At 32.6% G+C, this 24,360-nt stretch overlaps 2 protein-coding genes and 1 long non-coding RNA gene across 3 annotated transcripts; 1 reads left to right on the forward strand and 2 right to left on the reverse strand.

Annotated features, from left to right (window-relative positions):
* Window positions 1–24: 24 nt before the first annotated feature.
* On the reverse strand, window positions 25–12,842 carry LOC130943711 (DNA polymerase delta catalytic subunit). The gene is given in 31 exon segments (XM_057871713.1): window positions 25–626; window positions 841–928; window positions 1,036–1,109; window positions 1,478–1,638; window positions 1,711–1,800; window positions 1,887–1,961; window positions 2,564–2,635; window positions 2,783–2,955; window positions 3,033–3,147; window positions 4,227–4,340; window positions 4,671–4,750; window positions 4,853–4,940; window positions 5,084–5,140; window positions 5,284–5,349; window positions 5,445–5,540; window positions 5,696–5,716; window positions 5,718–5,804; window positions 6,517–6,615; window positions 6,727–6,846; window positions 8,010–8,096; window positions 8,526–8,597; window positions 8,691–8,757; window positions 9,009–9,100; window positions 9,217–9,294; window positions 9,528–9,665; window positions 9,753–9,888; window positions 10,009–10,204; window positions 10,507–10,666; window positions 10,799–10,905; window positions 12,321–12,431; window positions 12,523–12,842. Coding segments are annotated over 31 exon segments (3,267 nt in total). The 5' UTR covers window positions 12,782–12,842; the 3' UTR covers window positions 25–538.
* A 4,027-nt stretch (window positions 12,843–16,869) lies between these two features.
* On the forward strand, window positions 16,870–18,132 carry LOC130946413 (uncharacterized). The gene is made up of 2 exons (XR_009072277.1): window positions 16,870–17,211; window positions 17,854–18,132. It is a non-coding gene; the product is annotated as an uncharacterized LOC130946413 (long non-coding RNA).
* A 4,614-nt stretch (window positions 18,133–22,746) lies between these two features.
* On the reverse strand, window positions 22,747–23,507 carry LOC130946699 (GATA transcription factor 6-like). The gene has a single exon (XM_057875537.1). The coding sequence runs from the start codon at window positions 23,448–23,450 to the stop codon at window positions 22,794–22,796; it is 657 nt and encodes a 218-aa protein (XP_057731520.1). The 5' UTR covers window positions 23,451–23,507; the 3' UTR covers window positions 22,747–22,793.
* Window positions 23,508–24,360: the final 853 nt, after the last annotated feature.

A 24,360-nucleotide genomic window follows, 5' to 3' on the forward strand; every position in this document is an offset into this window, starting at 1 on the left:
CTACAAAGTGAATTCACTCATTGAAGATGGGACAAGCCTATACACCCTCTCTTTCAAGGATCATAATTAAGATATACCTTGTCGAGAGAATTTCAAAACATGGATTTGATCGTCAAATTATCATTATATCTACTTAGTACTCATTGACAACTTATACGATTTCTTGCAGGGTATAACCTTCACATTTAAGTAACCAATTCTATTAGAAACAAATTTGTCATTTACTGAAACAAATTTATGGTATAACCTTTACATTAAGCGTGCCCAAACTAATGAACAAATATACAAGCTTAAATTATGAACTAGACTATCCCACTAGAAAATTCATATCTAGACTAGATATAGACCACGCAAAAATCAAGCCTCACTACATTTACCTTCCTTCCAGGAGCATGTCATAGGATTCCGAATCCGCAGGCAGACGCAGAGGTTGTACTTCAATCCCCAAAACAGCAAATTAGACGATGCGAACGATTGTAAAATTAAGGTATCTGGCTTTCATGTGGAGAAATAACTAATTATGGATCTTGACAAAATCTTAGAAGTTCCATCGGTCAAGTTGCAGCTTTGCTTCAGCCATATCTTTTTGAGCCTTTTTTCGTCGATAAAAAATAGGACAATCACGACTGTAACAAAAAAAGGCAGTGACAAGTCAGTTACACTGAGTAACTGCAACCACAATCCAGTGACATGAATAAGAAACTACGAAAATTTCCACTAAACTTATATTTCAGCCTCCAGGTTGTGACTGACTGCTAAAATAGTCTGGTGCTTAAACGAGCATAACTCCAACTAAAATTCTCCCTTAAGTTATACAAAGATATCAAAAATATAAAATACCTTGTACAGAGAACGTCCTGATGAAGTGAACCTTGACATTCCTGGCACTGTGTCCACAACCTCCCAAAAAGCATTTCTAGTTCGGAAACTGCAGTCACACCATCACATTAAGTTCAATAGAAACAAAATAGCTTGGACCATCCATTACAACATAACCATCTGAAATTGAATATTCGGTAATGAAGAGATCGCTACCATGTGTCACTGTTTTGCAGTACAGCTCGGCTTCCCTTCCTTTGCAATGTGAGCAAAGAGTGTGATTTCCCTTGCTGAACCAAATGCAACAAAAAATAGTATTATTAGCCCTTTGTGTATCTTTCATATGATACAAACATAAACATCCATTTTACATTCTTTAAATGTGTGCACAAGTATTATCAGATATGGTACTAAAGCAAATATAAGTCCCCTCAAAAACCTTGTGTTACAACTAAGAGTGTGTTTGGTTGAAGGGTAAAAGGGGGTTTAGGGTAATGGAAAGGTCAGCAGATGAATCGATGGTTATTCAACATATTTCTAGTGTTAAGAGTCTTAAGTATTTTGCCTACTAGAACCAAAAGACGCAACCACTACAATTAGAAACATAGACAATTAACCAGGAAAATATTAGAACCTAAAGAAAGGAAAAATTGGGTACCTAAGTAAAGCTTTGCAACCAATGCAAGTTAGCTGTTTCTTAGCAAATTTCATGATGCCACTGTTTGACGGAGTAGAAATCGAAATAGATCTTGTGTGGCTTCCATGGAGAAGTTCTTTGCTAGCATTCTTCAGAATTGGCTCAAAAATCCTTAGAATTGGCTGTAACATGAAGATAATCAAGATCGAGAACTTTAAATATTGGAGAAAATGTAAAACACTTATCAAACCAACCTTGCTGATTTGATTCTCAAGATAGTATTGGGGATCTATAGGAATATTGTTCTCCAGGACGTATATTGGATCCTCTGATCTCTCATAAGCCTAATTTCAATACACATAATCAAAAAAGTTATATAAAATGCTTTAAAGTTACCGAGAAAAACAATGGGGAGGGGGAATGTGAATACCTTGGCACCCTTTGCAGCTTTAATAATGACATATGGTACTCTATCCCCAACATTTGGAGCAGTGGCAGCATCTCGCTGTCAATTACAAATCAAATAGAATAGACTTATGACCACAGAATTAAAATTCAGAAGTTTAAAATGACGAAAACAATAAACATAAATCTCATGGCTTTATTAAACAATGCATGGTTTCACAAATAGTTTACAAACATTAGGAAGCATCAACCCATGGGATATACACATACACAGTGCAAAATACCAGCATCCCAACTAAATCATGTTTTATGACTTTTTAATTATGTATAGCTTTTGAGAACTTGGCTTTTTAGGAATGACTATGTTTTTGAAGATATGATCAGTTCACCTCACTATGGTTTCCTTGGCAGCCGGGCTCACTCAAGAATTTACTTCTGTTTTCTCTTCTTAGTTTAGTTTAGCTGATTCTCAGATTTAAGAAAAGGTTTATTCTCTTCATTTTGTGCTTTGTTTCGCAATCTGTTCTCTTTTACTGCTGCAAACCTAAGTGGTTGACCCAAGATTTTCCTTTTTTTTTCTTTTTTCATGTTCTTTAGTATGAGACACTGAATGTGATCATATATTACAATAATACTGAATTATTCTTTGACAAATAAATCTAGTTTAAGAAATAAGCATTGCATTTATTTATCACACAAAACCTTGCGCATCCTTTCAGCAAGTTCAACATGAGCTGCCTTCACTTCATAATCATCTCCTGTCTTTGTCAAACCCTATAAAAGCAATCAAGTTAATAGCAATTATACTTCAAGTACACTCACATCAAATAATGTTCCACAAGAGGCAATTAACATTGTAAAAAAAATAAAAAAATAAAATAAAATAAAAAACTAGAGGATCTGTAGACCCCAAAAATTCACCTTTGTAATAACCAAAAGTGATAAATCCATTCGGTTCATAAGAAGATCTGAAATTGCATTTTTAACATATTGAACTGCCCCAGGGATGTCCCTATCAATCAATATTTTGTGAAGGCAATCGTTCACAAGGTTTTTGACTAATAAACAATTGTCTCTCCGAACTGTTTCAATACCTGTTGAACGTAAATAAAGTTTAAGAATCATTTCAACAAAGCAACAGGTCAGCTAGTTGATAAAGATTGATGTTTACCTTTAGTGTCCATTTTGTCAAAGTTGTCTGGTTTTGTCCAAAACAAACCAGCATATCTCTTCTTGCTAATTAGGAGATATGGAAAGTAAACCTTCTCAAACTCTAGTTTGATGGGCTTCACATAAAAAGGGTAACAAAATACATAAGGAAATAATAAAAATAACAAATAATTGAATCAATAATTTCAAGCACATTTGAAGCAGAAAAGCAAGCAGATCTATATTTGGTATTTCACTTTTTTTTTGGTATTTGTTACATAACTAGAATTAACTTCATAGCATTTGCACCTACAACTTAAGATTCTAGCAATCAATTTCAACATCTAAAATTGCAAGGCACTGGATGCAATATCATTTACAATGTAGTTACTACATAATGGCCCTAATCACTATCAGCTTTCAACTTTTATCTGGTGACCAATGATAGCTGTATATACAAATGTCCTTTCTAAACTTAAGAAAGCAATAATTGAACAAGGCAACTTTTATTCTCTCCTCCAAAAAAATAGATGAAAGAAGATGCAGTGACAATGTTTGTTTCTGCAAGCTTGGATATCAGCTCCCCCCCCCCCCCCCCCCCGGGCACAAAAACAAAAAAGGCCCAAAAGAAACCTGCAGAAAGGGGCTTTGTGAGGCGCAGCCATTACTTTATTGTTACTTGAAATTAAGGCTGCGTTTGTTTAAAGAGACAGGACACTGAGACACAAAATCGTGTTTGGCAAAAGAGAAATGGACAGAGATAATGTGTTCAGAGACACTGAATTAGTGTATTCTGTGTCCATCCTGACAGGAAGGACACAGAGACACTAACAAGAGACACAACTTATTTTTTATTTTTTCTTTCATTATTCTTGTTAATTTTTCATAATTATATTTTTTATTGTTATATTTTTCATCTCAAATTTTTTGAATGAAAAAAAATGAGAATAAATTGAATTTTCATAATTTGTTCTAGTTTATCACCAAACAGAATGCAAGAACACAATTTTGTGTCTCTATCCATCAGTGTCTTGTCCTGTCCTGTTCTCAGAAACAAACGCAGCCTAAAATATGTACAGGTACCATCCTATATTTCATTATTTCAACAGTCGTAACCACACAAAAGAAAATCTTCTGAACTCAAGATTTTATCACTTTCATGATTTATCATACAAGGACCTAAAGCAAAGAGATTAGAAGTGATTCTGAGTGTTACTTTTGTGAAAGTTCCACTAATATATTCAGCAGCTTCTCTTCCCAGGTTCATAGCCTCTTCTACCGTAGAGACACCAAACTGAACCATGACTGAATCCGTGTCACCGTATATTACCTGTATGAAGAATTGCATTTTTTGTAAGACATCAAACATTAAAAAGATGCATAACCAAAAATATGAAATTATTTGCAAGGATGAAAAGTCTCAGGCTTTTAGCTCAAAGCTAAAAGTTTCAATTCCCAGATGCCGCACCATGGGACTAAAAAATAATTAGCTAATTACTTGCTGTAGCCCATACATGATATGTAACAAGGTAAATTTTCGTCTTATCTACTAAGTTCAATGTACAGGTCAACAGACACATAGACAGTTTCACCAACTAAACCTAGAACCCCATCATGTGCATAACAGACAGCAAAAGCAAGAAAATTTCTAATACAATACCTCGGCAGTGTGTTCATAGCCATTAAGAGTTGTAAATTTATCTTCCACAAGTTTTTTTGTGTGCTCAATCATTTGGCGACCTTTTCAACACATACAATGCATATTAGGATTGTTATTTCCTTTAAAAAGACACATGATCTTGAGACTGTAAAGCATCACAAACTAATAAGTTGGAGCAATACCATAGCTAGTTACACTTGACGATATCTCCAAGCATGGTAACTGACCAATAGTTGCCCCAGTAAACCCATATACAGAATTTGCACTGATCTGGAGAAAACAGAAATAAAAGTAAAGAAATTACCAAGTAGTACAGTTATTACTTGTTAGTATGCACTGGAGAATGGACTGAACAACTATCAAACAATGAGACATGGGGAAAAAAAAAGACATAATTATCATGCACAACTCACCTTCAGGGCCAGTTGTCTACCATCAAGCACGGCTTTCTCAAGGGGATCTTTTGCCTCCTACAATAATAAAGGAAGACAGAACTCAAGATATTATAAAGAACTCAATATAGTAAAAATAAATATAGAAATAATTTTAGAAAAAAGGTAAAAAGCAAATCTAAATCTATAGTCAGAAGTCATAGAAAGTACAAAAACGATACCTTCAAATCTGCTTTTGCCCTTTTACGCGCGGCTAAAAGCTCTTCAAGAATTTCAGGAAGTATTCCCTATATAATTATTATGTCAACTTCACAAACTTCTAAAATGAAATCAGTTGTAGAGACAACTCAGTTTAAGCAGCAAAAGCTTTCAAGCAACAGACCTTCTGCAAATTTGATTTAACAAATGTTTCCCCAGATGGAGTTTTGTTTACTGATTCTGGAGGAAGATTAAGTTTCCGAACATCTTCAGGAGTCACCTTAAAACAGTAAACAAGAAGTGCTCAAAAGTCAAAACTGTTACCCCAAAAAAAAAATCAATGAACCCTAATGAATAAAAATAAATACAACAGGGGATAAAAAAACACTAAGTTGCTCGTGGTAGCAGCTAGAAACATGAAGAGTTAAGATTTACCAGGGTACAATAACATAAATTTATAGGCCATCATAATAGATGGATATAGTGATGCAAAATCTAAAGTAGCAATTGGCTTTTCATAGAACCCAGCTCTTGCCTCCAATACCTGCAAGTTGCAGAAGTTAAAAGAATCATGATCTTGTGCTTGACAAGCAAAAGTTGGATAAATAAACATCCAAACGGAAAATTAAGGAAAAGGCTGCCAAGAATATATACACTTAAAATCATGCTTTCATTTTTTTTTCTTTTACTCTTTGTTTTTGTTATTTAAAGAGGGATAAGACAAGTGAAAAGTATTTTAAGAACTCCGATTTAATACAAGCAGAGGACTTCGTATAAATTCTACTAAACATTTTTTAAACTGTAAAAAATATTCTACCACATCTTTTCTCAGCGTAACAAATATGGTTACAAACAAAGAAAGTGTCCAAAAAATAAAAACAGAAAACAGTCTTTACAGAATGCAGCTACTAGAAGAGACTCGGTGACAACATTATTGAGCTATAAACAGCTTTCAAATCCACAAACATGTCAGCATTCAGCAACTCTGATGTTAGGTGGCACTGTGGCAGCAATGTCCTACTTTGCTACAACATTTATGTTTAGCATGTATCTATAAATCTATTTCATTCAACGCAGTCTTGGAAAACCCTTTGGGCATAGAAATCGTCAAATAATTTTGCTGGCAGGAAGCTTATTCAGTGTCTTAATTTCACATTGTATTAGGAGATATGACAAAAAGAAAACATGAAGTTATGCATATTTAAGGAAGATAGAGCTTGATATAATCATCAATTGAATAATTAAAATGAACTTACAGTGGCACCTTCATATGTTCCTTGTTCTGAACCAGCCTGTTTTACATTAGGAAGAACCAGGTTCTTCTGCTTTGCCTTCCTAAGGAGTTGAGAAAGTACCTGTAGGGAAAGGAGGGGAAAAAAAAGTTTAATTCCTTTGTCAAATTCATGTGCCAAATATTTGCCACATTCATAATAATTGATTATAAAAATTAGATATTATTTCTTTACCTTAATGCTTTGGCCCCTAGCAAGCAGAAAAGAAATTGGGACACCTGTTACTCGAGCCATCTCCACATAATTATAAATGAACATCAATTTATCTAAAAGCCGTTGAGGGAGATAAGCATCCTGCACAAAGATCAGAATAGATTGATTCACCGTTTTCATTTTTCAAGCACATAAAAAGAACGAAATAATGTAAAATGTTGCCATAACAAATTTACTACATTCGGCACATACAACTTTGATGAACAAGAAATAAGCATTGCAACTTCTAGAATATAGCCTACCTAGATTATTAAAGATTTTAAGATATCTAAACTCCAATTTTGCACTCCTTTGAATATGTTAAATGTACACATGTCTGACTTCACCTAATAGCCTAAACTTTGAAAAGAAATGGTTTGCGACATACATGGTCATAGTTTTAAATCCCCAATGACCCAGTGGCCCACATTTAATCCTTTCTGTCTCCCATTCTTCTAATTTAAAACAGTTAAATTTCAAGGTTGCTAATGCACTCTTCATACTTCAAGTCCTTTAGCCTCCTATGAGTTGCATGTGGAGTTATAATAAATGTAATGACATTCAAGTGCATTAACCTTAAAGCTTAAACTTTTGGGAGAGATGACCCAAGATAATATATTTTGAAAACCTAAGTACTCCAATTTACAATATGTAATGTGCACCCAAGAATCAGCATTGACAGTAAAAAGATTCTAAAGCCAACTTCAGGTTTAGAGAAGTTATTAATGAATCTATTAGCATAGATAAAGTACACTAAACTAAATTTTGTCAAATTGTGACATTGTGTGATCATGTTTAATAACTCAGGTATTAAAAGTTTAGCAGAAATGTACTGATACGTGTTAAATGCCCTCCTGAACACGTATCATGTACTATAAGTGGTTACAAACTCCCCTCATGCATAGTATAAATATAAATGTAAATAAACAAAACAAATAAAAAATAAATATATGTATCAGCTGCCTGTCTTCATCCACAACTCCTCTGACAAAGGTAAGGGGCACCAGCTAAAATGCAGACCAAAAATACTACAATTATTAATCAGAGACAGATAGTCAAATCATAAACTGAATTTGCAAAACTTAAGTGATTTAACATCTTGATCATGGAAACATCATAATCAATTCCAAATTGTGTCAACATATGTTTGCCTGTCAATGAGAACTTGTTAAAAGAAACAGAAGACTTGACATTTAACATTTAACATTTAAACAAATGGTAGTGGCACAGAGCATACTACGAGAGAAACAAATCAAAATATGAACCTTTAAACAATACACAGCAAGGCGCCTCCTAGTTTCTGCATTTCCATTCTGAAGATCAGATATGATAGAATGGTGAACATCCTCTTTCTGCAGCATGTAAACAGAGGCTTGTTAAATTGGTATGCTTTATATTTTTCCAAAGGAAAAAGAAAGAAAGAAAAATAAATCAAGCAATGAAGGCATGATGGAAGTGCAACATTTCAGTTTTTTTAAATTTTTTGTGCTGGCCATTAGAATAGAACCACACAAAGCAAAAAAGCAAATAGAAACACATGCACAAATATACAAATAGTAACTAACACATACTAATCAAGATTTATTTTGCTAAATTATTATAACTCATTTAGTCCATGATGTCACATTTACAATAGCAAAAAGCCAAGGCAAAAAAAGATCTGTCAATTGTTTCTTCTACCAACAATTCATGTCTTATGAACAGTTCCAAGATGTATTAAAAATAGAATGGAGTAAGGAAATAATTACATGGAATGAAATAAAAAAAAAACATTGCCTTACCTGCTCAGAAAGAAAGTGTGCTGAAACAGAATTCAAAGAATAAGAACTTAATTTGTAGTCTCTTTGCATAACCTTCAAATAAAACAAAGCCAAAAAAACTTACTCAGCAATAAAGTTGGATTATCCAAACAGAGGGTAGTTAATGAAAAGCAAAATCAACAGTACCTGGAGCAGATCAAACTGAACTCTCCCTTCTACAGCAACTTCTTTACTTTCTCTGGTTCCATACTGTCTACAAAACCATCAAGTAACACCGAGAAAGTGGTTGAAACAATTGACAGTGCAAAAACACAAATGGTAAACGAGATAGTTTTAAAATTCATAGAAAATGTTGTAATTACTTTTGAAACCAAAAATCCTCATTTTTTATAGAAGTTGATGCACTCGTAAGAAACCCACCATCTACTACAATTCCAGAAATTTAACTAACACAAATAACATGAGAGTGAAACCACAGAACAACGTGTTATTTCTTATCTTTACCTAGATGAAAAAGTTGTATCCTTTACTCGGACCCTACTGTTCCTGATACGGCCCAGAATAGGAAATTCTGCTATTTTCAAGGCTTGAGCTCTCTGAAAACAAGAAAAGCATAAACTAAACATATAATAAAATAGCAGCCACGACTAAATTAACCGAAGCTTCCAATTATTAACTGGTTATACTTTCTAATCTCAAAGATAACCAATACCTCAATAAGATATGGCAGGTCAAATTTGCAGATGTTATATCCAATTATAATATCAGGGTCAACTTCATGGATAAAATCCTGCAAGAAAATCATCCTCATCAAACTATAATAAGATAACAAATAAAGGATTATAGTTCAGTCAATAGCTGCATAATATCAAATATACTACATGATATACAAGTTCAAGACCCAAACCATTAATGTTATAGACACTAAAAAAACACCATACTGTATAATGAAAACACAAGATATCAAATTTTTAATTAGCATTCTCAAAAGAAATATAAAATATGCAAAAACAACAAGAATACCCTCCAGGCCAGAAGGACTTCTCTTTCTGTATCAAACGACATCACATCAACACCAACTATGGGAGAACATGAATTAAGGGTCATCACATTACGGATGAATGGCTGATCTTCTCCTTGTAATGTAACCAGATTAGCAATCTGCAATAAAAATGATATTTTGCAGTTCAAAATAATATCATTGTGATGTGAATGGTAGTTCAAGTGGGACAAGAGAAAGCATTGGACCTGGATAACAGGATCATGGGTAGGCTCAGGAAAATGACCTTTACGACCAGCACACTCAATGTCAAAACTCAATATGCGAAATGGTGCCATCTTTGAATATTCACCTTCTGGAGCATGGCTAATCAATTCCGAATGCCTATAACAAAGTTAAGGATAAAGAAGAAAAATCCAACGGTTGTTTTGCAAAAAAATAACCCCTCTATTAGAGTATTAGTAGACTATTTGATGGTAGTAAGGTACCACAAAAAAAGGATACAAGCAATCAAACTCTAACTGACAGTTAGACAAGCTTCTTGCTGTCTTCTTATATTTCCCAGCAGGAATTTCAATCCAATTACCACCAACTATATTGCAATCAATCATGAAGCGAAGGGCAAAAAGTACATTGCTTTCATAAGTCATGAAGCTCTTCATGCCAAGACCATTAAGCTGAATACCTCTATCAAGAATACCTACCAAGAATTATAATTTTGGCAAGAGAATAATTAACTTATGACCATTTGCTTTTGAGAAGGACAATTGTCAAAATGTAAATACCAAAACAATAATGTAAGCATTTGAGAAACTAAAACTTGATGCTCAACCTAAGGGGTAAGCCATGGTCATACCACAACATCACAATGCATAATAATACAGCTGATGAGAAGTAAAGATATAGCTTAAGCTTAAGCATTAATCAAGTAACACTGGTCTTCTTTGAACTCATAAAGATTATTAACATAATACATATAGAAAATCAACTAATAATATATACCACGGCAGCTGGCAACCATTGTGGGGAGAGCAACTACAATTTTGAGAAAGGGATGAGAACTGGACTGCTGATAATACATAATGCTCCTTCTCTGCACCAATTCAATACGACGAACAAATTTGCCCACGTTACTGTTTCTATTGGCCTCTCGCATCCTTCCCTGAAGAATCACAAAACAAAAATACAAGTAAATTATACGACTTATGACTCGAAGACCTATTCGTTCATTAATTAACAAAAAAAGAGAGAAAAATGGGACAAAAGAAATATCCCTACGCACTAAGCCACATACCTCAAGAGTTTGATGAAAATGGGAGATATCATCCGGACCCATTCCAGGCGGGCAGCTGATGTAGAAATATGGTTCAAACCCATGAACATTGCAGCAAACACTGTGTCCTAACAAACAACATCAAGAGCATATTATATAATCCTACAAGGAACGACGTAGTTGAGCATGATAATGTATAGCTAGATCATGTACAAACTATCTACCAGCTTTTTCAAGCAGGCAGTTTTTCAATGCTATTAAAACATAGATGTTGTCTATTAATACATGTGATGGGGAAATTATAACATGAACCATGAAAAAAGCAACTGGGTGTGCAAGGGAAAAAAATCCTTCATGGCCATGTTCACTAAGACAATAAGTATACAAGGATGCAGAGAGTTTAGCAAAAATTACAATTTCACAAGTCTTGTAATCTTCTCACAGTAGAGTCCATCAATAAAATTAATTCTAAATCATGCTGTCAGGTTGAACTTACAGGTGTAAGAAACATTTTTAACATAGGTACGCCAAAATATCAATATAGACCTTTCTAAAACATTTATCACTGCATATCTGCCATTTTTCAATTAGATAATTAGAAGTAAGTCTGCAAAGTGACTCTACGTTTAGACTTGTAAATCATGATTTCACCAATTAACCCCAAAACAATAAAATTAAAAACAAGGAAGGCCCGTCAAAATAAATGAACCTTATTCTGAAGTATCAAAATATCTATATATCTATATTTAAAAATCACATATCATGAAAGTAAAAATTTAGGAACTGTTAAAATCCAAGTTCACATTCATGTCATATTTTCCACACTGGAAAATCAAAGACTCACTTGTAGTTGTGGATCAAAGACCACAGGTTCAAATAGTTAACACTTGCCATGCAAGCTCCTTTGCATGGGCTGACTTCTACTTGGGTTGAAATATAATTTGATTATAAACTAAGTATAAGGGCACGAGGTCCAAACTCTTCTGATCTCTACACAATCTAAAATTCTTTTCAACTATAATTTCAAAATATTAATTGTAGCATTGAGGCTGAACAATAATGTATATAATTAACAATCTAATTAAATAATTTAGTACGATTCCATGTTAAAAACCACAAGTAGATAATATGAACTAATAGAAGTTATAAAAGTACTAAACCTTATCCATAAGTAAGGCAACAATTTATTTACTCTATGAACTAACTAAAGAATGATATTGGGACTAAAAGAGACTAATACCCAGCATTTTTTGTTGAAGAGTAAGTGAGAGCTTGATTAATAAGGAAAAATAGACATGCTAACATGTACCTTCAACTACTACTGCTCTCTTTAAGACGACTTCTAACCCCTAACTAATCAATCATTTCTTGATAAGTTAGACAGGAAGAACAATGCAACACTTTAAACAGATAATTCCAAAATTGTTGACTTCAAATGCTTTCGCAGTATGAAAAGTAAAAGCAAGTTCAAGCAACACTGTAAACGGATATTCTCAAATTGTTAACTGTAAATGTTTTAGCAGTATCGACAGCACGAGCTAACCTTCCTTTGTAACACCAAATATTCTAATTATAGCAGCAGGTCCAGACGAATTCGGCATCAACTCTTTGTGGCTCTCTCCAATTACGTAATCAATCTCCAGCTGCTGAAAAACTACATAACCAAAAATCCAAAATCAACACAAAAGCAAAAACCCTAGTGCAGGTTTTCATAACAGAAAATTGCTACGGCGGAAACTACTTACGGACGCTGCAAGATTGCGAAACGTAGTCGGAGGAGAGGGGAGGGCGGGTCCACTTGGAGAGGCGGTTAGCGAGGGCCTGGCGCTCCTCGATGTCGCGGAGGATGAGGGACTCTTCGTCCTCCGTGATGAGGGTTTCGTTGAGGAACACATCCTCATCGACGAAATCATCTTCCTGAGACAGGGCCTGGGTTTTCGCCTGGGTGGCCGGCGAGGGATGCGAAGTCGGTGGAGCAGGGCGTTTCCGGCTGCCGCTGCTCATGGCTGTCACTATAAACGAGAAGGCGGAGGAGGAGGGTTTAGGGGACAGAGAGAACAGAGAAGTGTAGTGTGAGTGAATAATGATTAATGAATAAGGTTCCCGCCAGTTTTTGGTAGCGAGCAAATGCAATTTGGTTTTTCCCGCTGCGGAAACACGTGACACAAGCCGCAGGGTAAGTTCAGGTTTAAGCCACAGTCATCAGAATCGACCCACTAATTAAATCATTTAGAATAGAAAGTCATTTGTTAGTTATTCAATGGATAAATATAATTAAATAATTATATAAAATTTTATTTTTAAATTAACTTAATTATTATATTTTTTTTCTAAAGTTAGGAGTGAGACTCGAATTCCTAGGAGTGTACACGAATCGGATCGGATATGGCCAAAATTTCGATCCAATCCGCATTAAAATTATCGGATCCAATATCCGCAATTTTTAAGGTTGGATCCGATCCGCAAATGTGCGGATTGGATATTGAATATATCCGCAAAATACACAAATATTTTTAAAAGTTTATTTTTATTAAAAAATATCAATAAATTTCATTTTTCTATCCTTTTAAATATGTTTATTCTTAAAATAATATTAAACATATTTTTCTTAAATAATACAACATATATAATAATTATTAGTTGAAATAAAACATACAAAAATACTTACTTATTTATTTCTTTATTTTTGCAGATACGTAGATATGCGGATACCAACACAAAATCCGCAATCCGATTAGTGTGCGGATTCGATTCAATCCGATCCAAAAACCGTACAGATCGGATCTATATCCGCAATTTTCGGATCGAATTTGAATAAACACCGCATATATACGGATCGGATCCGGTCTATGAACACCCCTACAAATCCGCAGTCTTTAAGTGAATATAGAAAGATTAGATCGTTTGAATTATAGTTCATTGGCTATTATATTTTAAAAACCCATTAATTAGTTTATCTATTATATGCTTTACGTATTTATTAATAAATAATATTATTAGATGTCATAAAATTATGAAAAGAAAACAAATATTATGATTAATAAATAATATTTTTATTTATTTTTAATTTGTAAATATTCAATTAACAAAATAATACAAAATTAAATATAACAATTATTTAAAGATGTTAAATACTATATATATATATATATATATATATATATATATATATATATATATATACACACATACATAAAAGTAAGTAAGTTACTCGAATAAAATAATTAGAATCTAAAATTATCCGATGGCAATTTTTTTAAATTAAAGACACAATTCTCATATTTATGCAAACCGCTGATAACAATTGATTCAAAATCAATCTACTACCACTTGCGGTTTACGTAGAAGAGAGGCTAAAATAGTATATAAAAACGAGGACTAATATAAACCGTTGAAGATAACAACGGTTTATATATTGTTGCATACTCACCTTGGAATTAAAGAATGTCCCTTTTATTCTGAATTTCTATTACTAATGTCCTGTCTATTGTCAAATTTCTCCTTTATTATGGATTTTGAAAGGTAGTTAATGAATGAAAACTTAGTGTATGTTGGTTTAGTGATTCAGAAATATGAACGTACGTTCAGAAGTCTTGAACGTTGGATCAAATTTGTTTAGATAATTTTTTTTAACATGATTTTTACTCTTAAATGTAGGTTTACTTGGAGCAATATTTTGTAACTTTTGCTTTCAATTCTTATCATTGATAATTGATTGGAAAATTTATTCTCTCAACTATTCTTGTATACATACACAGTAATCTTCATTTTATTTATTAACTATTTTTTTTTCACCTTTTTCATATGTAGGACATTTTTATTTTATTTATTAATTGTCTTTTTTTATCTTCTATTTTCATTTTGTTTCATTTTATTATTTTTTTAATTTCGCTAAACCAAATACACACTTATTATGAGATTTTGTTTTGTATAAGAAATCAGATCAAAATGTAATTTTATCTCGATTAGCTTATTTAAGAAAGTGATTATCCTCTTTGCTCCTTTCTTTTTATGCATGTCGATAAGTAAGGTAAGATCAAAATTATATGGAGAAGTTAGTGCTGCAATTTATGTTTCCGGTGCTGAATTATTGCATATTGTACACAATAATTATGATTAGGAGAGTTGGTAATTTCAATTATTCTGTAGGTAGTGATTTTGGTATTATTGACAAGACCAAAAAATAATGTGATGAGTATCAATGATATTGATAAAATAAATTCTGATTTTAAGATTAGTGAAAGTGATGAATATGATACATAAATTGTTACTGTTTATAATAGTTTATGTTTTGTTCTATTATTCCTTCAAAAATCATTGCTACATATAACGAATTATGCTTCAATCTTTTTTCATATAAATTTATGTTGATTTAAATTCGGTGCTATCAACAATGGTTTGTATAAATATATAAAAAGAAGTTGCAATTATGTTTTTAATTTGAAAAAGGTGAAATCTAATTTTAAATTCTAATTATTTTATTTAAACAACTTATCCAAAAATTAAAGGTCAGCTTGGTGGCAAGCCAATATTTTCCAAACTCAATGCTTTTAAGTGTGAACTTGTTATTTATATTTTAAAATTAATTCTAAAATAATGTTGTGATGAACATAATTTTAATTTGACCTTAATTCTATCGGTGGCTTTAAACTCTTCAGTTTAAATTTTATCTACAACCTGAATATTTTAATCTGGTCCTATTTAATTGAACCTATGAACTTCAAGTTTATTTTCACTCAAATATAACATTAATTCTTCTACACTTCATAATATCAAATATTATTATGTATAATTAACAAATTAAAATACTAGTTTTGTTACATTAGGTATTTAGGCAAATAACCAAAATTTTGGGTTAAATCTTCACAAGTTCTTGGTTATATAGTAAAGTTAGGTTTGAAAGAGATTAAAAAGCTAAGACTGAAAGAGAAAAATTAAGATTAAATTAAGTTGTTGTAAACAGATATTCGATATAAAAGATGTCATTAATAATAAATGGTTAAAAGCTATAAAAAAATGGCAAAGTGTTAACTTCTATAATTGATAATGATAATGTAAAAAATGACTACGGATTATAACTTTACTTTTATTTTGTTCTTTGTTTTCACTTGTTCTATCATGTTGTGTAAAATTATTTGCTTAAAAAAATTAAATTTTTGTATTATATTTAATATAAAATATATTAGATTGAATTATGTCTCAGTATTATATTTAATTTAAGATAAATATAAAAATTAATTAGTAAATTTAAAATTTAAAAAATTAAATAAAAAAATTTAAAAAAATATTATTAAAATTCTATTTCTATCCCCAAATTTTTTGTATTTTAACTTATTTAAAGTATTAAAAAAATTAAAATTTTATGTCAAAACTTGAAATGTTAGTTTGATCAATTTTTAACTATTAAATACAATACTAAATTTCAGTATTAATCTAAAAACAAACACTAGAGAAAGTACAATAATAAAGAGAAAAGACTATGAATGTCAGCATGATTTCCAACAACACCAAAAACCACTTAACGGTACAAAAATTGTAGAAACTTATATGTTATTATCTACTATACACAGACACCGACACGGACACACATGACACGAGATACGCGGACAAAACTTTAAAATCTTATATGATACGGGGACATGCATATATATAAAATATAAAGTACTTTTTAGATAAATTGTAATAATATTTTGATATTTTATTGATATTAAAATATAAATTAAAATTTTTAATGTCTTATTTTAATTATATTAATTATTTAAAATATTTTTTGTTTTATTAAATAATAATATATACTATATTTAAATTTATTTTAAGAATATATGTTAAGAATAAGACTGGACATACGAATACGTAATGATATTTAGATGTGTCCAAACAAAATTTTTATTTTTTATTAAGACACGGTTGAATACTCACGTATGTCGAATGAGTGTCCATAAATATCGTGTTTAAAATGTGTGCGACACGCAAACACAACTCAGCGAAAAGTGGGTGCTTCATAGGTTATTATTTAACTGTTTCTTTGAACTTCACATGATATAATTGTATGCAAGTGTTCACCCTCCAAAATTTTCCAAATTAAAATTCTATTACTCCAAAACTCTTCTCCTATTTCACTCTTTTCCTTATTTTTCGCATCCCGCCAAATCGAAATTCCATTCCCGCAAAATCTTTCTCACGCAGTTGGTTGCTTTCCGCAGCCCTAGCCTAATCTCCCTTTTGTTGTCCTTGATCCGAAATCCCACCCTCGTTAACCCCCTTTTCTCTAACCTCTACCCTCAACCTCCAGCAACCTCTAGCCTTGACGTCCCCAACTCCAGTCTCATCGCCTCCTCCTTACCGGTACATCGTGTCCTCTTATCTCTATCTTGTTGGTTCGTTGCGTCCTTACCCTGATCAACAAGTCTTAGTTTCAGATGGAGATGCTTCAGGTAATAACATTTATTTTGGGTTCTTGTTTATGGCTTTCAATTTCTGATTTATTCTGACTTTGTTCCAGTCTTGAGTTTATTCTTATTTGTTTTCTTATTAAAAAAAAAAAAATTCAATATCTTCCCAGTTGTGTTTCGTCTTCATAATTCAATGCATTTTGTGATCTCTCTTGTTGTGCATGCACTTTTCAGTCCATGTGGTTGTTAATGATACCAGTCTAGGATTGTATTGCTACTTTTATTTAATCTCTAGTTTAAGGAAACTCAATGTTAACTAATAGTGTATACACAACATCAAAGCTTCATGGTCATGGAAATCATTACAAATTTGTCATGTTAATTCTTTGTTTCAAATATATATTAAAGCAAGGTTTGGTCTACATCTTCCTTAGATCTTTTATTAACTTCTTTCTGATCCACAACCTTGACAATTAAAACAATTGAAGGTATACGGGTCACTTTTTTCCCCAGTATCTGGAGTTGAGAAAGCAATGAGTTTTCCACACAAGTGTCTGAGTTAATTCTTATATGGAAACAACAAATGCATCCAACTCAAATGATTCCAAAGATTTACTCCATGTGGAGTTTTGCGTGACATTCTTTTGGATCTTAAATTCATTGATATTTTCTTTTTCTGAACAGCGGTGGTTACAGCACTTACTGAACTGGGCAATGGAAAACCAAGGTTCTATTCAACTCCTGAAATAATTGCTTTCTGCAGAAAATGGCGCCTACCCACAAATCATGTGTGGCTGTTTTCAACAAGGTGAACATTCAAGATCTTTTTTCTTTTACATTAAGCAAATAAATAGAGGATGTGTATTGCTTAGCATATCATAAACGACTTAAATATTATATTTCTTTCGAATCCAGCTTCAGACTTTGGAGTGGCACTTTAATTCTGGATCATTTCTACTTAAATATGTTTAAATTGAACACCTTTTGTTTTTTGAATCCGTAGTTTTATGTGTTAATACGGTCTATTAGGTGTGCTTATTTTATTTAGGAAGTTGCAGAGGTTTGTGACTTTAGCTGTGCTATACTTAATTTTGCATTTTAACTCTGAGAAACTGTTTGGTTCATTTACTGTTCTTGTGAGTCATGATATAAAGGGCCAAGGTGAAATTCTGGAGGGTCTCGTATAGCTCGTCTTGTGAGTCATGATAGTCCAAATCATATATAGAAGATTTTGAAAGAGAATTAGATATGCCAAGGCTCAGGATCATTGAATAATCCCTTTTATGCATAGTATCAATATTTTGATCAAGAGTACCTGAAAATTGGATTTGGGCTATATGCAAATGGGTGGTGCTAGTTTCGGTTTCTTCTTTTTACTATTTTAAAATAATTAAAAGTATTATGTAATTATTATCATAGTTTTTGATTGCGGATGGCGGCGAGCCAAAAATCCGCCATAAAATAATGGTGGATGGCGTTGTGGAAAATGGCGGAAATGGCGGATTACCTAAAAAATGCATATATATGTACGAAAAAACATGCAGAAAAACTGCAAATATAATAAACTATAAAATCTAATCTATATAATCATTCATTTTTCTAGTCACAAGACATCCAATTAATGTAGCAAATATAATAGAAAATTCAGCAAATAAACATAAGACATAGAACATAAAAACTAAAAGCTTAAAAGAAAGACCAAAGCCATTGTCTCATCATGTCTTTAAACTAAAGAATGATGAAATAAACCATCTAAATTCTAGCTCTCATCAACTTGGTTCCCCCTTTGGAGGTGCATGTTGTTTCCTTTTCTTATTTTGTTGTCTTCTCCTAGTACGAGTAGGAGCAGTGCCAGCAGCATGACCAGTCGAGGCAAAGGCAGAGACAGGGGCAGGGGTATTAGAATTAGGGGTTGGTCTGGAAGTTGATATAGTGAACTAAACTGAACGGGAAAAAATTGGAGGAAGAGAGGTTTATGAGGGAAGAGAAGGAGACGATGAATTGAATGAACAACGAAGAAAAAAAAGGGAATGTATGTAACTACGAACCAGAAAAAGAGGGAACTGAAAGAGGGAACTGTGGTGATGAGCGGCGGCAACCACCAGCGGCGACGTATGGTGACCACCAGCGGCGACGAATGGCGGCGAAGAACGGCGCCGACGGCAGGCATAGAGAAGAGAGAAGAGAGACGGAGAGTCGTTTTTTACGTGAATAAGAGAGGAAGAGAAGTTTTTGAACAACAAAGGCTAATTAGGGTTACAGGTATCACTTAGGGTTTCCTAAATTACCCAATTACCCACAATTTTTTTTCAAAAAATCCGAAAATTCCTGCCATTTCCGCCATTTCAATGGCGTTCCGCCATGGCGCCATCGCAATTGCGGCTGCCTTTTCACCCGCCGTGAAAACCACGTTGCGGAGGCCTCTGTATGGCGGCGAGGCCAAATTCCGCCACGCCATACCGCCATGGCGCCGTTATAACTGATATTTTAAAACACTGATTATTATTTTAAAAATAATTAAAAATTCATGTAATTATGAACTCCAATACAGTTAACCAAGTCATTTCTTGATTTTCTTCTGGTAATTTCTTTGGCATTTCTTTTGAAGTACAATAAAGGGAGATGTGCCAGCTTAGAAGCAAGCTTTTTCTACAGAGGTAAAATTTTGAAAGCCTTTATCATACTCACACATGTCTCATACCTAAGGTGTCAGCCACTAATTCTATGAAACAAGTTAGATCGATTAGTCTTAGTTTTGTTTTTTATAAGACAATATTTAAAATTTTAGTGCACATGCTTCAATCAGTTATGAATAAACTAATCAGTGACTCTCAAAGTGCTTTTATAAAGGGCAGGTTGATTAGTAATAATGTTCTAATTGCACACAATTGATGCATTTTCTAAAAAATAGAAGGTAAGGAGATTATGATTTGGCATTAAAGCTGGATATGAGCAAGGCTTATAATAGGGTAGAATGGAGTTTTGTTTGGAAGGTGATGGAGAAGCTAGGTTTCTATGATCGATGGATGAAGTGGGTTGAGGAACTTGTAATGACGGTATCTTACTCTGTTACTGTGGATGGGTAACCTCATGGTTATTTTAAACCATGTAGAAGATTACGACAAAGTGATCCTCTATCTCCTTACTTATTTTTGTTTTGTGTAGAGGGACTCTCCCATATGCTCCACAAAGAACAGAGGCTGGGAATATATGGTTTGAGACTTAATCAGAGATGTTCAACAATCAATCATCTTTTTTTTGCATTTAATTTTTTTTAGCAAAGTAAAGTACTAGAGATTGTTACCGGTCCTACAGACTTACGAAGAAATTGGTAGCCAAAGAAATTGGTGGCCAAGGGATAAACTTGGACAAATCATCAGTCTTCTTTAGTAAGAACACACCAATTCTAGTCTAAGACCATTTGGTAGAGATTCTTCTTGTCCCTCATGTTGGCAATCAAAACAAATATCTAGGTTTATCAGCAATGATTTAGAGATCAAAGAAAGTAATATTTAACTACATTAAAGATAGGGTGTGTCAGAAGCTCACAGTCGCTGGAAGAGGGCTCTATTATCTTCTAGTGGACGCGAAGTGCTTGTTAAGGCGGTGGCAACGGTGATACTCATATACACACTAAGTTGCTTCAAGTTATCGGAAACACTAATTGAAGAGATTCAGGGAGCCATACTCCAATTTTGGTGGGGGCAAAAAAAGTCAGAAAATAAGGGGGACTACACTTTCAAGATTTGAAGGCTTTTAACTTTGCCATGTTCGCAAAGCAAGGTTGGAGGTTAGTTTCTAGACTTAATTCTCTTATCAATAAAGTATTACAGAACAAATATTACAAATATTCAAGCTTCCTAAAAGGAGAGGTTGGTAATAATCCATCATGAGGTTGGATGAGTATTATCGATGGCAGAAATGTGCTAGAAAAAGGTATATTATGGGAAGTAGGAAGGGGATTAATCAACATTCGATAGCAATGACTGCTAATCTGGAATGAGTTTCACAATTACAACATTTAAACAGAATATGGAACCAAAATTTAATTCAGTCCAATTTCAATCTAGAAGTAGCTATAGCAATAATCAACACTTCAACACTTCGATTTATGAGATAGAGGATAGAGTTACTTGAATGCTAGAGGAAGGGGACGGTTTCACTGTTGCTTCGGGATACAAAATAGCCTTTAACTTCACTGTTGGCATTGAGGTGGTGGTGGTCGGTGGTTGTCGTTGTTGTTGATGGTGGTGAGCTGCAGCGTGAAGGTGGGGCTGCGGTGGGGTCTGTACGGCCAATGGGAAGGGGTTGCTACGGCGCGATTTGACGTTGCTACAGAGCACAAGCGGGACAAGGAGATGCTTTGGCGGCGTTGACGGGAGGCTAGGCGGCATCGATGGAAGGTTGGGCGGCGTCGGAACGGATGGTGGGGAGGTGCAGCGGCGCTTGGGTGAGTCTACGGCGGCGAGCAAGTTGCCGTGGGCCGAAGATCGCAAACGGAGAATGAGAACGGAGAATGGTAGGTTAGCGTGATATTAGGAGTAATTGGACCAATTGTAATTTGGTTTAATTGCTAATCCTTATCTTTTAAATTTCAAAATCTGAAATTAAAAATAATTAATTAATAATTTATTCCATTATTCGCGTTGTTTATTTATAATTATCATCGTTTTTTTGTACTTTTCCAAGATCGAAATAAGTGCACTCTGTTTGAAATCTTAAGGTGAACCCATCAGAATTTGACAAGTTAGTTATATTTATTAAATTTAAATTTAAAATTTGAATTATTACTAATTATAATTTAACTCTTTTAAACTAAAACTCTAGAATTGTAATCTAATTAAACTCAATATTAAACATATATAGTGTGGTTTTAAAAATACAGATTTAATTGATAATTTCGTTAATCAAAACAAAATTAGGTAAATTTATATTTTTTTTTCTAGAATTCAAATTTCTTTTAAGTGAATTAGTCAACTTATATATCACTAGCACAAAATAATATGTAATTGCATATAACTATTAAAAAATACAGGATACCTAAATGTATAGTATATCTGAATAAAAGAGTATATAACATTGTCATATGAATAAATTCGTATATATACTATATATACTTGTGACAATATTATAACAATGTACTAAATTAATCTATTTGATAATGAAAATCACTTTTTGTACTTTCAAAATTAGTTATTAAATTAATTATTATTTATTTATATATAAATATATTTTGTTTAGTTTATTTTTAATATATATTTTATATTTTATAACCGATTAAGGTCATAACCTATTTCACGAGATACCTGCAGATACTATCATGGCCATTCATCTGATCTTGTAACCGTCGAATCCCCACAATAATGAGCACTAAATACCAGAAAAACAGTAGTGTCTTGAGATCGTGACCTCGTTTCGAGCACGAACACTAACATAGTAACATAGTTGATTTGATAATTATATATAATTTTTTAAATTAGTTTTGACCAAAATATTTAATTCTAAAATAAATATAAACATAATTATTGAAAAAAGAAATTATTCACAAAAATGAATGAGAAAAGATAACATCTAGTGAACTATAATGATTAAACTAGTAATTAATTCTATGAAGGATAGACTAATTAACGAAACCTCCTTGTTATCTTCTTATGATAATTGGAATGTTTACTGCTATCAAAGGATGGACTTGCCTTGGGACGATATTCCGGTAACAACCTACCAGACTTGTAGCGCACACCACATGCATTGCACAATGTTTTCGGACCCATGGGTCCATTCCTCCATTGAGGAGTTTCCTCTACTTCGCAATGAGCACATCTTTTAGTCTCAAATTTCATATTTTTCCTCGGCTTCCTGTTAATTGTTGTCCTGGACTTTTTCCTTTTTCTACGACCGTTCATATCCATCAACACATACTCATCGTTCTCATCGTCTTTTACGCCAGTATCTTCATGCTTTGACTTAGTTTCCTTTTGTTGGTGAGGAGTAGCCGGTTGATCGATGCTTTCGCGAAATTGATTCGAGTTGTCATCAACAAAATAATAATTCTGGGGATGTGATGATTGGTAGTCATCATAGTTCTTTAAAGATATTAAATCGTCTTGAAAATTCGGAAACCATTCTAAATCTTCTACCGGATCTAGAGGTACACATAACTGGCTCTCAGATTTTGACAATTCATTGTTGTAATCATAAGAATAAAACTGATCATTCTCTCTTTCATTCTCAAACTCTATCTCCTCGAGAAAAAAGTCTAGAAAGTTATGATCAGAGGCCATCAAGTTAAAGAAGGAACAAATGTATATACTATGATGGATGTGGTGGAAGAGGATGAATATACATCATATAGTGGGGAATAATTGACCAATTAATGGATATTTATAAGTTACCCCATATCTTTATCATGACACCTTGCAACTTTAAAATTAAATTATTTGATGCTATGTTTATCACTTTATCTAGTAACACGGTTTTCTTTCAGACTTTTTGTTAAGTGTTGATTTACCTAAGATATGATTCTATTTACGTTCAAATTTTGTTTAAATTTAAATGGTGCATTATCTTTTTTTTTTATCTTTTCGAATCCGGTGCTTTATCTTCTTTTATTTTATTTGTTTTTCCTTTTATCGACATCATTATCTATTATTATCTTAAATTTTTAATCTTAACAATAAATATACATAATATTAAAAAATATCATATGTATTTCATATTATAAGTTTAAAACATGTAACATAACATATACGGAATTAATTTTTTGCATATATGTAATATAATTGTAGAATGTTTAAAAGTTAATTAAAAAACATTAAATGTGTATTTTTAAAAAAAAAAACATTATGTTACTTTTAAGTATAAGAGTATAGATAAGGCTTACTACATATAGTTAGGGTTAAAATTTAACGGCAAGTTTTACAAAATGTAAAAATTTTCAAAATTAATAATTTTAGTTAAGTAGAAAATCTTAATTCTCAACTAGTATAGTTTTTTAAAAAGAAAAATTAGGGTTCCAAAATGATCCAAAAAATAATACACCAAAAAATCAGCTTACTTTTTTTTTGGGAGTTAATATGGAGATATTTTAAATATTTTATTTATTGATATAAATAATTTGGACATAATTTATATTTTTGTATTTTATTATTTATCTCGTTTAAAGTGTAAATAAATTATGAGTGTATCTCGGTT

This window comes from Arachis stenosperma, chromosome 8, assembly GCF_014773155.1.
Source record: "Arachis stenosperma cultivar V10309 chromosome 8, arast.V10309.gnm1.PFL2, whole genome shotgun sequence".
Taxonomy (NCBI): Eukaryota; Viridiplantae; Streptophyta; class Magnoliopsida; order Fabales; family Fabaceae; genus Arachis; species Arachis stenosperma.

What these genes read in the sequence shown, in the direction of transcription:
- LOC130946699 (XM_057875537.1), bottom strand. Translation starts at nt 23,450, where the DNA reads ATGGCCTCTGATCATAACTTTCTAGACTTTTTTCTCGAGGAGATAGAG.